The sequence below is a fragment of the Garra rufa genome, chromosome 7 (assembly GCF_049309525.1).
Source record: "Garra rufa chromosome 7, GarRuf1.0, whole genome shotgun sequence".
Classification (NCBI taxonomy): Eukaryota; Metazoa; Chordata; class Actinopteri; order Cypriniformes; family Cyprinidae; genus Garra; species Garra rufa.
Window position 1 is genome coordinate 34071297 of NC_133367.1, and position 13473 is coordinate 34084769.

Consider the following 13473-nt stretch of genomic DNA (forward strand, 5'->3'; position numbering starts at 1 on the left):
GCTCTTTAAATTTTGCCTTAAATAATAGTTCCACATTATCTCCAACAGAGTTTGGCTTTGAACGAGAAAATTGCCAGAATCCCAGCTCTGCGTGAAGTTGTCATGCTCGGATATGGTTCCATGATTGCCAAGCACTGTGTTGAAGTTCCTACTTGCCCTGCTGAGCTCCTCAGGGTAAACACCTCAAGTCTTCTCTTAATTTCCAATGCCATACTCATTAATATTTGTCTAACTGCACATGCCTCAAACTCCTCAGCCCATTCATGAGATTGCTGCAGAGGCCATTTCTAAGAATGACATTCCTGAAATCACTTTGGCTCTTAAAGTTATGGGCAATGCTGGTCATCCTGCTAGTCTTAAACCCATCATGAAGCTCTTACCTGGACTGAGAACTGCAGCTACTGCTCTGCCACTTAGGGTCCAGGCTGATGCCATCTTGGCCCTGAGGAACATTGCCAAGAAAGAGCCAAAACTGGTAAGTGTCAGGCTTTGTAGGAATTAATTAATTACTAAAAAAATGAATGAATGAGCACATTTCTTCCAGTTATAAACTAAAAATGTTTTCAACTGTAGGTTCAGCCAGTAGTGCTGCAGATTTTATTGGACAGGGCTCTCCATCCAGAAGTGCGCATGGTTGCTTGTATTGTGTTGTTTGAGACCAAGCCCTCAGTGGCTCTCGTCACCAGTCTTGCTGGTGCTTTGAAGACTGAGACCAACATGCATGTCGCAAGCTTCGCCTACTCTCATATCAAGTCCTTGACCAGAATCACCGCTCCTGATATGGCGGCCGTGTAAGAACAATAAAACATTTTTCATAAAAATATATCACATAAGCACAAACACATGAGGTAATAATGGTTGTCCATTCCAGTGCTGGTGCAGCTAATGTTGCCATCAAGCTCATGAGCCGCAAACTGGACAGGCTTAGTTTACGTTTCAGCAGAGCCCTTCAGATTGACTTCTATCACAGTGAGTCTTGGAAACTTCTTAGGAGAGCTAAGAAATGGTTTGCTGGAGGTGTTTCTTAACATGTACAAATTTTTCTGACAAGAAAAAAATGGATTAATGGTATTCTTACATCTGTTTGTGTGCAGCCCCTCTTATGATTGGAGCTGCTGGTAGTGCTTTCATGATCAATGATGCTGCCACTATCCTGCCCAGAGCTGTTGTGGCTAAAGCACGCGCTTACCTGGCTGGAGCTGCTGCTGATGTTCTTGAGGTGGGCCAACCAAAATTGAGAAAAAAAATCTGATTCATGGTATTCAGTCGTCACCTAACTGATCCCCTCAAACAGATTGGCATAAGAACTGAAGGAATCCAGGAGGCTCTTCTGCAATCTCCTGCTGCAGATGAAAGCGTTGACCGTATCACAAAGATTAAGCGCACCCTGAGAACAGTAAGTTTTCATATTCATAAAATTTTCTTTTCAGTAATATCATAAACATGACATAAGCTAAATGTGTATGATATGACTTCTCTGTTTTAACTCTTCAAGCTTGCAAACTGGAAGGCCTTGCCAACCAATCAGCCATTGGCTTCAGCCTACATCAAATTTTTTGGACAAGAAGTAGCTTTTGTCAAAGTTGACAAGACCATCATTGAAGAAGCAATACCGGTATCGTGTTGTAGTTTTTTTCTCCTCTCACATTACTATATCTTTATGAGATCTGTCTCATCAATGATTCTTACAATTAAGTTTCTCATAAATCTAATCCCCAGATTGTGACTGGACCCAAACCACGTGAACTGTTGAAGTCAGCCCTTAGAGCTTTACAGGAAGGAATTGCCTGGCAGTATGCCAAACCTCTGCTTGCAGCTGAAGTGCGCCGTATCTTGCCAACAGCAGTTGGTGTGCCCATGGAGCTCAGTTTGTATACTGCTGGTGTTGCTGCTGCAAGTCTCAGTGGTACGTTTTTTTGTTAGAATTTGTTGAATTTTTACTCAGATGTGACAGAGACACTTCTTGGTTTGATGTTGTTCTGATCATCTTTCCAGTTCAGGCCACCATTACACCTCCTCTTCCTGAGGCGATTGAGACCATGACTCTTGAGCAGCTTAAGAAGACTGATGTTCAACTCCAAGCGGAAGCTAGACCAAGGTACGCTTTTGCAGCTAATTCCATGAAGATAATGTGCGCAGCAGCAGTTTTACAAACAAATCTCCATTATTCTTTTTTCAGTGTTGCTCTCCAGACCTTTGCTGTAATGGGAGTGAACACTGCCTTCATCCAAGCTGCTGTTATGGCGAGAGGAAAGATCCGTACAATTGCTCCTGGAAAAGTGTCTGCAAGAGCAGACATTCTCAAGGGCAACTACAAGGTTGAGGCATTGCCTGTTGAGCTTCCTGAACATGTTGCTGCTGTGAGGTAATGAAATCTTAGTGATGCCAGTCATTTTGAATAAATTCATAAACAAGGCTTCTGAAAAATGAAATGCAACCTTTTTCTTGTTCCAAAAGCTTTGAGACTCTTGCTGTGGTCAGAAACATTGAAGAGCCCACCGCTGAGAGGATTGTTCCCTTAGTACCCGAAATGGCTGTGCAGAATTCCCAGACACCTGCTGATTATTTGGTAAAATTTGGATATGTTTTAGTATGTTGAGTACCCATTTGTTTCAAGTTTTATAATGGCAATAGTTTTTCGATTTTTTTTTCCAGTCCTCTGAGACACCAGATCAGGCTCCTCAGAGAGCTCCTGCTCCATTCCACAAGACTCTCTGTCTTGCTGTCCCATACATTGAAATCAAGGGATGCATTGAGGTAAACTCGCACAATGCTGCTTTTATCAAAAATGCTCCTCTGTTCTACATACTCGGACAACACTCAGCCCGCGCTACACTGGCAAGAGGTATACTTACAGAAAAGACAACATTCATGTAACTCAAAGTTCTTCAGATGTGATTATAATTTACAGTCTTTTGTTTTGGCTTTAGCTGAAGGTCCTGCTGTCGAAAAACTGGAGCTTGAAGTCCAAGTTGGTCCTAGAGCTGCTGAGAGGCTCCTTAAACAAATCAGCCTAATTGATGAGGAGACTCCAGAAGGAAAGGCCTTTCTGTTGAAACTGAGGGAAATCCTGGAGACTGAAGATAAAAAAGCTCCTGTCTCTTCTAAAAGCAGCAGCAGCCGCAGCAGCCGCCGCAGCCGCAGCAGCAGCAGCAGCAGCAGCAGTTCAAGCTCCTCCATGTCCAGCTCTCGTGTGACTGAGGTGAGAATATGGAATGTAGCCTGTTGGTTATAAATCTGTATATTCATTTACATTGAGTCATTTTATATGGTTTTCAGAATGCCATCGTCATGGAGCCCTTCAAGAAATTCCACAAAGATCGGGTAACTACTACAACAATTTTTGTTAACAATATTGTTTCTTTGTCATCAAAATAATCATGTCTATGACATTATTTTGTTTGCAGTACTTGGCACCCCATGGTGCCTCAAAGGCGGTTAGCAGTGGAAGTGCTGCATCTAGCTTTGAGGCTATCCAGAAACAGGTGAATAAATTAGTGTCATTTGTTCAAAATAACACAAAATCCAAGTGTAAAATATGTCTCTTTTTTCATTGTATGTTTCAGGCCAAGTTCCTCGGAAATGCTGTTCCACCTGTTTTTGCTGTCATTGCCCGTGCTGTGAGAGCTGACCGCAAGCTCCTGGGCTACCAGTTTGCTGCTTACTTTGACAGGCCAACTGCAAGAGTGCAACTTGTTCTTTCCTCTATTGCTGAAAATGACAACATGAAGATCTGTGCAGATGGAGCCCTCCTGAGCAAACACAAAGTCACTGTAAGACTGGAAGTGCAATTTAAAAAATTGTCAGGATTTCTTTCTCATTTTAAAGAGAGCATACATTTGTTTTCCAGGCCAGGGTTGCATGGGGTTCAGAGTGCCAACAGTACGCAGTTATTGCTAAAGCTGAGGCTGGTGTACTGGGCGAATTCCCTGCTGCACGTCTAGAGGTCGAATGGGAGAGGCTGCCAATAATTGTCACCACCTATGCCAAAAAGTAATGTTAATGAACACTAAACAACAAATGTATAGTGTAGAATCCGACACTGGTTTATTATTTACTTTTCTCTTTGCACCCCTTCACCACTAGGCTGGCTAAACACATCCCCATGGCAGCCATCAAGGCAGGCTTTAGATATGAAAGAGTAACGAACGCTGACAAAGAGATTGAACTGACTGCTGCCTTGCCAACCCAGAGGTCCCTGAATGTCATTGCTAGGATTCCAGAGGTAAAACAACTTTCTTTTAAATTATGACCCACACAAAGATATAATCAGATATAATCATGCCTGACTAATTGTTTTTGTTCCTGTTGCTACAGATGACACTGTCAAGAATGGCTATTCCTCTTCCCATTGCTGTTCCCATCAATCCAGATGGAACCCTTTCCATTCATATCGATGAGGACATTCTGACCTGGATCCATAAACACATCAAGGAAGAATAAAACTTGAAGAATTACATTTCATGTTTAAGAAAATGTGAGCTGTGTTCATACAAAACTAATCGTTTTTTTTTTTTTGACAGTTTAATTGAATTTTACCACTGATGTAATGCAAGCAATACTTAATAAACACCCTGCAAGTTAGCAACTTGTGAATTGTTTTCACTTCACGGTAACATCCAGATTTTTTTTTTGCACATGTTAAATAATGTTAACAAATAGCCTACATATAGTTGAAACATTCAACACATCATGTTAAAATTGGTTTCATATTATAATAAGGACAAGAAAAAACTCATAAAACAAACTTTGTTAGTAAGAGACCAAAAATTAGTAACACATGCAACATCGTGACCTGGGCGCAATATAAATTGTAAATAGTGAAAAAAAAAAAAAACTGCATATGCTAATATGGTAAAGGAGAATATTTGTGTAATTAGCAGCTGAGCAGCAATAATATACAAGAATAATACCTTAGAATAAGGGTGACGGATCTTCTCAGAGCTACTAGGCTACACATAATAAATTATTGACATTTACGTATTTTTACAAAACTTTGAGAGAGCAAGAAATCGCAAGCTGTTTACCTTAACACTGGAAGTCATTTTCCACAGAGTTTGCTAAAAATTCGAATTCTTCTTCGCACCATTATCAATAGCTGTGTGAGACCTTACGCGCCAAAGTGCGTGTACGTCAACCGCGTGACTTCATCCCATCTGAAAAGGATAAGAAAATGTAAACACTGTTTAACTAAGAGTACGTTTATAGCCCAGCTGATGGGTTATATTTATGCCTCAAAACGTAAAATGTGAATTTAAACTTTTGCATTGCATTAAGAATCCAACAGGAGGTGGTATTTTATCGAAGGATGAAACTGTCATTATTTTTATGCCTTTACAAGAGTTACTTTATTTGAATAAATATTGAATAAAGTGTTTAGAAAGACTGCCTATACTACTGTATTTAAATGGAGCTTAATCCTTGTTATGTTTTATATCTAAAATACATTCATTTTAGAATCAGTCCTTAGCATATAGTAGCTATGATATAGCACTCTATCCACATGCAACAATAAATTAAATCTTTGTGGTTTTGCAGCTGATGTCAACAATTATATTGCTACATTGATGATTTACAAAAACAAAAATCTAAAGGCAAATAATTCAAATGTAGTTTGATGAAGATTAGTCAAATTCATCATTTTTTACAACTTACTGTAGATTGAGATAATTATACCTTATATTCAGTAACAAAAAATTACAAAAAATTATTTAAAAACATTGTAAAAACACTGTTGAACATGATGCAGTTTTAAGTAAACCATAAGAAGCTATAACTTTTACAACAATAACATATGAAAAACTAGAAATACTTTGGTTACTTTCAACTAGCAAAATGCAATATTCATACATTTCTACATGGAATTTCTAAATGAAAATGCTAAATGTTTCAAAACATCACAATGATCATATTTAAAACATTGCTTATATTGCAAAACTTAAAAATAATGAAACTTGTAAGATTCAGCAGCCTTCACAATCTTACTACAAATTGACGCATTATTCTGTTTAGTATTCAAGTCCATATGTTGAAAGTTCTTTTTATAAAGATACTCGCAGACTTCATTCACATTCACACTCTTAAATTGGCTCCAGTTGTCTCTCTTCTGTTGTTGGAAGAAAATGTAGATTCGTCTGCAAGCAGTTCCATAGATGTGGATAAACTAAAGATGGGATTTGCTGACTTTACCAGAAATTGAAATCAGTTTCTCTTCATGACCAGAGTCTGCAAATCAAAAAAGAAATTTAAAATTTTATTTTAAAGAGAAAGTAAACCAGTAAAAAAAAACTTACGCTTTGAAAAATCATCTGTCCTGTGACTTTGTGGTTTCATTTGGTCCGCAAATGTTGTGTTCAGAAACTGATGTTTGAGCCACATTGCACGATCGTCCTCAAAACATTTTCTCTGAAAAGAGAAACAAATGTGTCTAAAATCAAGATGACTTAAGAACTGAATTCAGAAGTCCATAAAAACAATCATAAGCCACAACCTCATGGCCCAATCTGATGGCAGCCTCTGTGAAATTTCTCCTTTCCATGTCAAAGTTTTTCCTATGTTCCTCAAACACTCTCCACTCTTCTTTCAAGCGCTCCTTCTCTTCCAGCATGTAGGAGTCATTCAGAACGGCTGCGGTCTCCTCATCACATGGTGTGTTGAGCTGTTGCTGTAAAAAATAAAGCAAAGTTCATGTTTTCTTAGAAACATCTAAAAGGTTCTTTGAGGAACTCAAAATGGCTCTTCTAGGGCATTGCTGCGAAAACTCAGCTCTTCTTGACATCACTGACTCTGACTGAATAAAACTGTACCTCTACTTACTTGCAGAAGTTGTTGTTGAGTCTGAATGAACTCTTTGCACTGCTGGATTTCTAGTTTGAGCCTCTCCATCTCCTCCTCATGGAGTTGTTTGGTGATCATCTCTTCACTGTCTCCATCTTGCACCATGGATGCTTCAACACAAAATGCAATGTCTTTATCTGTTATACCTATTTCACAATAGTTTTGTATGTTTGAGTCTGATGTGTACCATTCTATGCATTAGGTGATAAGGCTGTCCAAGAAATAAAGAAGACTTTGATGACAGCGATTTGCCCTGAAGGTCTTGTGAGCGGCATCCTCTACCTTGGCTGTCCAATCGTTCCACATGGTGTTTGAGTTTCCTCCACTGCTGACGAATGCTGTTGGTGAGTTTCTCTCGAGCATGATCACATGACATCTCAAGAGGTCCTTTCAAGGGTTCATCATCATCTGAATTTGTCTGCAGAGTCGACTGAAATATGATGGTATCAAGATACTATTATTAAAGACAAATAATTATGCGCTTTTGTGTAAAATGGCTGTTATGGACACTGTCTAACCTGATCAGTGTTATTGCTTTGTTTCTCTTCCTTTTGGCATGTTTTCTTTGAATTTAAAACCCCCACCATCTCTCTTTTCATCTGTTGAAGCACCTTCTTCAGCTCTATGTTTTCCACCATTAGCTCCCTCTGGCGGTTATCAAATTCATTGAGTAGAGTTTTGTACATCTCTCCCTCATGTCTGAAAAAACAAAACAAAAAAAGAATGTCTAAGGCCGTGTTCACACTTGGCATCTTTTTTTTTTTTAACTGCCAGCTTCTGTTTTACATTACAACCCTATGGAGTAAACCGTGTTTTCAAAAAAGTCCTGAGCGCTTTTTTTTTTACGCCATCGTCTGTGCCTTTTTCTGCAGCTCAGAGCATCTTTTCACGTTGAAAAAAGTTTAACTTTTCTGAAGAAAACGCCCTACGTCAAGGACACATAGGCTACTGTTGTTATAGCAACAAAAAGACGCCCTTTGCTGGAACACTTCTAGATTTTTTGTAACTTAAAAAAGTGCCCTTGTCAACTTTTTCTTGTCAAAAAAGACGCAAAGTGTGAACACGGCCTAAAGTTTTCATGTGAAACTATAGTGAAGAATAACCATTAAAACAGCAACAAACAACCCAAAAGACGTTTTTTTTACCTGGATTCAGTTTTTCCAGTTTTCCAAAGACATCTCCTCCCATCTGACCTTCCAACATAATTTAAAACTTCCATTCCTGACAGAAAGTAAAAATTATTTTCAAAAGATTTGAGATATGTAAGATATACGAGATTAATTTAAAAAAAAAATCAGTTTTTGGTGAACTGTTTATTTAAGCAATTAATAAATGAAATACTAAAACAATTTACCAAATATATATATATATATATATATATATATATATATATATATACACACACACACACACACACACACACACACACACCAGTTTTTGAATAGTAAAGGTCATTGCACACTGAGTCAGAAATTTTCTTTTGTTTTTCCGTTTGTTTCATATTCGTCATCCTTTCCTAACAAAATGCTTGCTACGGATGCAAAAAAGCAGAAAATCTGACCCGAATGATCCAAAAAATTTTCTATGATGGACAAAAGTTGACGGAGGCAGTGTGTAAACTCAGTCGAGGTCATATATATTTTAATCATTCCAATATTGTGATTTTGAGTAGAATATATTTCAGCTTTCTTTGCTGAATAGAAAGTTCAGAAGAACATCATTTATCAGAAAAAAACCTTCTGTAACATTTAGGGGTGGGCATAGATTAATTTTTTTAATCTAGATTAATCTAGATTAAATCTTGGAATTAATCTAGGTTAATCTAGATTAAAATGGCTAATTTGAATTCTGCTGAAGGCATTCAGAATATGTGTGCTACCCAAATAATGACTTAAAGTCTTTGAGAATGGATCATAAAGCTCATAAATCTGTTCTATGATAATTTGTTGATGAAAATAAATTATGTTCAATTAGATGTACTTGTGTTTACTAACTAACTAACAATGAAATTATTTTTTCTACCTATTAGATTGTGTTTTTTTTTTAACGTCAACACCTACCCAGCCCATTACATGTTACACCGTACTTTTATTTTGACAGGTTGCCGTGAAGTTTCTGTGTCATACAGTATGATATGATGCTAGTTTTCTCAAATGAAACGTTAAAAGTGACACTCACAGCAGTTTGGGAGATTGAGTTTATCTGTTCATGTGAGATGAAAATGCCAAAAATTACCGGGAGCGTCACGTGTGTTTCAGTATGCGTGTAGTAAAAGCTCGTCTCCGCAATGCATACATACAGCTAGGCAAACGGAACATATCGGATTCATATTAAAACGGTCTTTTTGCATTTCAGGTTTCACATACACTAGTCCATATCGCAATTTGAATTAAGTGACTGACCAACATTTGATTTATGAATCCAAAAAACGACGAATTTACGTGGCATTTCGCTATAGTAGATTCGGTTTTTATGAATGGAGGACTACGCGATCCCGTCTGTGTTTTGGCGGAGGAGACTTAAACGCGCGACCATATTCTATAGTCTTCGGTATACATCCGCGTTAAACTATCAAGGTGAAAGTCATCATAGCTTGCGTAGTTTAGACCCAGCTCCCAACCCAAATTTGAGAATAGATTAACGGCGATATTTTTTTTATCGCGCGATAAGAGTTTCACGTTAACGCAGCACGTTAACGCCGATAACGGCCCACCACTAGTAACATTATAAATGTCTTTATCATCACTTTTTATCATTTTAAAGCATCTTTACTATTAAAAGTATTATTTTCTATAATTACTTTTCCAAAAAAAAAGAATACTGACTCCAAGCTTTTGAAGGATATACAGTGTACAATGTTACAAAAGCTTTTTATTTCAGGTAAATGCTGATCTTTGTATCTTTGTATTCATCAAATAACAGCATTTTCAGTTTCATAATAATAAATATTTCTTTAACGGCAAATCAGAATATTAAAAATGATTTCTGAAAGATCATGGAGCAATGATGCTGAAAATTCAGCTTTCACATGACAGAAATACATTGCATTGTAAAATGTATTAAAATAGAAAACAGTTCTTTTAAATTGTAATAGTAATTCACAATATTGCCATTTTACTGTATTTTTTAATTAAATGCCTTGGTGGGCATAAGAAATCTTACAGATGCCAATAACACGCTATGTATTTAAGGAATAAATTTTACCTTGTTTATTTTCCTTTCTGGCAATGAGTAGTTGATTGAGGCGCTCCTTTACTCTGTTGTGCTCCCTTTCTCTTCTTTTAATGTCATGGTTGTATTGTGTGGCACGACTTGCAATGATACCCTGCAGCCTTTGTATCTTATAAAGTAAAACCATATTTGATTTTGAGGTGAACACTGTAGAAAACAAACAGTAAAAAACGGGTGGCTATTTTTCATACCTCTTCTTTTGAATCTTTTAGACCGTTTTGCAAAGTCTTTAAATTATTTTCCAGCTGACGCTCTCGCTCGTGCAAGCGCATGTTTTCCTTTTTGGAAAGTTCAAGCTGGTCCTACAAAAGTGAAAATTCATAGTTTTTTGTTTTGTTTGCTGAAAAAAACAAATAAAAAGTGTGATAAATAGCCAAACCTTTAGCCTGGAGTTGGTGAGATGTTGGTAATGGAGGTCACTGCTGGACTTGAGCTGCTCCACCTCCAGCTCCTCCATCATTCCAACAGCGCGACGGTGTAGCTGAAGCAAGTCATGTATGTTGTTTAGGGCAACCACAGCATCCAGATCACGGATGTCATCCGAGTTGCGGAAAATTGGTGGAAAGCACAGAGACGACAACTCCTGTGAACGTAAACAGTGGCAAGTTTATTAACAAGACGAGGTTCTTCTACTAGATTCTTCTTCTTCAAACTCAGAAATATAAGAGCACCTACCTGATTGATGTACAGAATGCATTCAGAGATATTCTCTTCTGTGCAGAAGTTGCTCGAGACATTGAAAGAACTTAAAGGCAGAGGAGACATGACCGATGCTGAGTATAGTCTTGAAGGAGACATTCTAGTCAATAAAACCTATATGTCCTAGAAAAGAACGAGAAACATAAATGCACTATTAATTGTAAAGATTTGTCTCAAGTACATGCTGTACCGGTTCCGAGTGAATGTGAATACTGCTCTGAATGAGGTTAGGAGGGAACCTGCCCTTAAAATAACTTTCCACAGTATTTTGAGTCGCCTAATCTTTCCCTTTCCCCAAGAGACTTTGGTTATCTGGAGCACCGGCTGAAATCTTCTCTACTTTCCTCACCTATGTGCTGAAAACCTCAATAATATGCCAAATGTGAATATTTTTCCCAAAAATAATGTTGTTGTTTACTCCAGCCTGCTGTTACTACATTTGTTCCAAGCTCTAAAAAGGAGAAAGAAAGAAAATAAAAACTAAAAATGTAGTCCATATGACTTACAATACATACAATATTCAAAGGCTGACTTCTGAAGCCAAGCGATAGATTGTCAAGTCAAGTTTGAGTTCAAAATTTTGGTCATGAAGCACGTCAGAACCAATGATGGTGACCTAATGTGGCATGATGTGATCAAAAGCAGCATACACTTTTAAAAATAAAGGCTCCAATTGGGTGTTTTTGCAATGACATAGAAGAACCATTTTTGGTTCCCTAAAGAACCTTTCGGTGAGCAGTTATGAAGAACTTTTTTAAAATCTAAAGAACCTTTTTCCAACTTTTTTGAAAAGTTCCATGGATGTTCATGGTTCTTCGTGGAACCATCAATGTCAGTAAAGAAACTTTTTTTTAAGAGTGTATTTGGACACAAAAAAATGATCATATGGTTTAAAAATACTTTGAATATAGCGCACAAGCTCTATTTTATTGGTTAAAAATCACTACAATCTTAAAAAAACTTTTCTTAATGTGAAGAACATTTTAAAAATCTTAAGAACCTTTTCCACTATGAAGAACTTTTGTGGAATGGAAAGGTTCCATAGATGTTAAAGGTTCCTCATGGGAAAATAGGGCACAATGTATTGTATTAATATGAAGGAATTTATTTTTTTTACAGGTGCGTTATGACACCTCTATAAAACAAAAAAATAATAATAATAAAAAAGAAGAGTCGATTTGTGATTTTTGTTTTTAAGGAAGTCTCCTCTGCTCACTCAGCCTGCATTTATTTGATAGCAGTAAAAAAGCAGTACAATTTTGAAATAATTTTACTTTTTAAAATAATTGTTTTCTTTTTGAATATATTTTAAAATGCAATTTATTCCTGTGATTTCAAAGCTGAATTTTCACCATCATTACTCCCGTCTTCAGTGTCACATGATCCTTCAGAAATCATTCTAATATGCTGATTTGCTGTTAAAGAAATATTTATTATTATTATTATTATTATTATTTTTATCAATGTTTTTCAGGACTCTTTGATAAATAGAAAGATCCAAAGATCAGCATTTTTCCACATTGAAAAGCTTTTGTAACATTATACACTATACCACTAACCACTCAGAAGCTTAAAGTCAGTTTTTTATTTTTTATGGAAAGAAATTACTGAAATGAATAGTTTTATTTAGCACAGATGCTTTAAATCAATGAAAATCAATCAAGGCTTTTATATAATGTTACAAAAGATGTCTATTCCAGATAAATGCTGTCCTTTTCAACTTTCTATTCATCAAAGAAAACTAAAAAAAAATCTACTCAGCTGTTTTCAACATAATATTAATAACTAACGTGTTTTTTGTTTTTGTTTGTTTGTTTGTTTTGATCATGTGACTGGAATAATGATGCTAAAAATTTAGCCTTGAAATCGCAGTAATAAATTACATTTTAAAATATATTCAATACATTCAAAATGTTACTGTTTTGCTGTATTTTTGGATCAAATAAATGCAGGCTTTTTTCTTTAAAAAAAACATCTTACTGTTCAAAACCTGGTAATGTAACAGTTTATCAAATGACGTGTAGATTACAGACAGCTATAAAACTGTACAATCAATTAATAATTCATTCCAAATTAGTGTGAGTACTGAGACAATGTAAAATCAAAATGGTTATTCATCAAACGACTAAATCCATTACAAGCTAATTATTTCTGGATAGTAAACACCATGATCACATCTAAAGTAGGTTAAGGTGAATACAAGGATTTCTACACTAGGACGCCGAATTTACACAAAACTACATGAAGATAAAGCGACACAGAAGCGATGTTTACATCTTTAATATTTCTGAATAACATGCTGATGTCGTGGTTAACAAACGAGGACTTTGAAGTTGTAAACCATCAGAGGTTCACTTACTGCGTATAATTAGGCATTCAGCAGCACTCGTGAGGTTTGTCAGCTTCATTTCCCGACATTCGCCACGGATTGACACATTTTCCAGATAAATTTGCGTAATACTCCGTCTTTTTGTGGCACGTCGTTACATTGATGCAGACGCCTTCAGTACAGCTCAACCTTGAAGGAAAACACTCACAAGCAAATACGTTGCCATGCAACGAATACGAGGGCGTGTCATTGGCTGCAGCCCACGCACCCCCGCGGAACATCCACCAATGGGCGTCGTCGCGCTCAATGCAGGTACTAAAAACCAGAGCCATATAAAAAGAATCTTTTTATATGGCTCTGCTAAAAACTAATATAGG

At 36.8% G+C, this 13473-nt stretch overlaps 2 protein-coding genes across 2 annotated transcripts; one reads left to right on the forward strand and one right to left on the reverse strand.

Moving 5' to 3' along the window:
• Positions 1 to 54: 54 nt before the first annotated feature.
• On the forward strand, positions 55 to 4584 carry LOC141338753 (vitellogenin-like). The gene is made up of 19 exons (XM_073844368.1): positions 55 to 174; positions 257 to 475; positions 574 to 791; positions 872 to 969; positions 1095 to 1219; positions 1295 to 1396; positions 1496 to 1615; positions 1720 to 1906; positions 1996 to 2098; positions 2180 to 2365; positions 2458 to 2569; positions 2656 to 2845; positions 2931 to 3202; positions 3280 to 3324; positions 3408 to 3485; positions 3567 to 3773; positions 3851 to 3993; positions 4087 to 4225; positions 4318 to 4584. The coding sequence occupies exons 1-19, from the start codon at positions 103 to 105 to the stop codon at positions 4441 to 4443; spliced, it is 2742 nt and encodes a 913-aa protein (XP_073700469.1). The 5' UTR covers positions 55 to 102; the 3' UTR covers positions 4444 to 4584.
• A 144-nt stretch (positions 4585 to 4728) lies between these two features.
• LOC141338754 (afadin- and alpha-actinin-binding protein-like) lies at positions 4729 to 13274 on the reverse strand. The gene is made up of 12 exons (XM_073844369.1): positions 13127 to 13274; positions 10744 to 10890; positions 10448 to 10651; positions 10260 to 10370; positions 10042 to 10177; positions 7983 to 8058; positions 7356 to 7536; positions 7120 to 7267; positions 6817 to 6947; positions 6491 to 6664; positions 6294 to 6405; positions 4729 to 6225 (listed from the first exon to the last, which is right to left on the reverse strand). Exons 2-12 carry the CDS (start codon positions 10864 to 10866, stop codon positions 6164 to 6166), a joined length of 1458 nt encoding a protein of 485 aa, XP_073700470.1. The 5' UTR covers positions 10867 to 10890; positions 13127 to 13274; the 3' UTR covers positions 4729 to 6163.
• Positions 13275 to 13473: the final 199 nt, after the last annotated feature.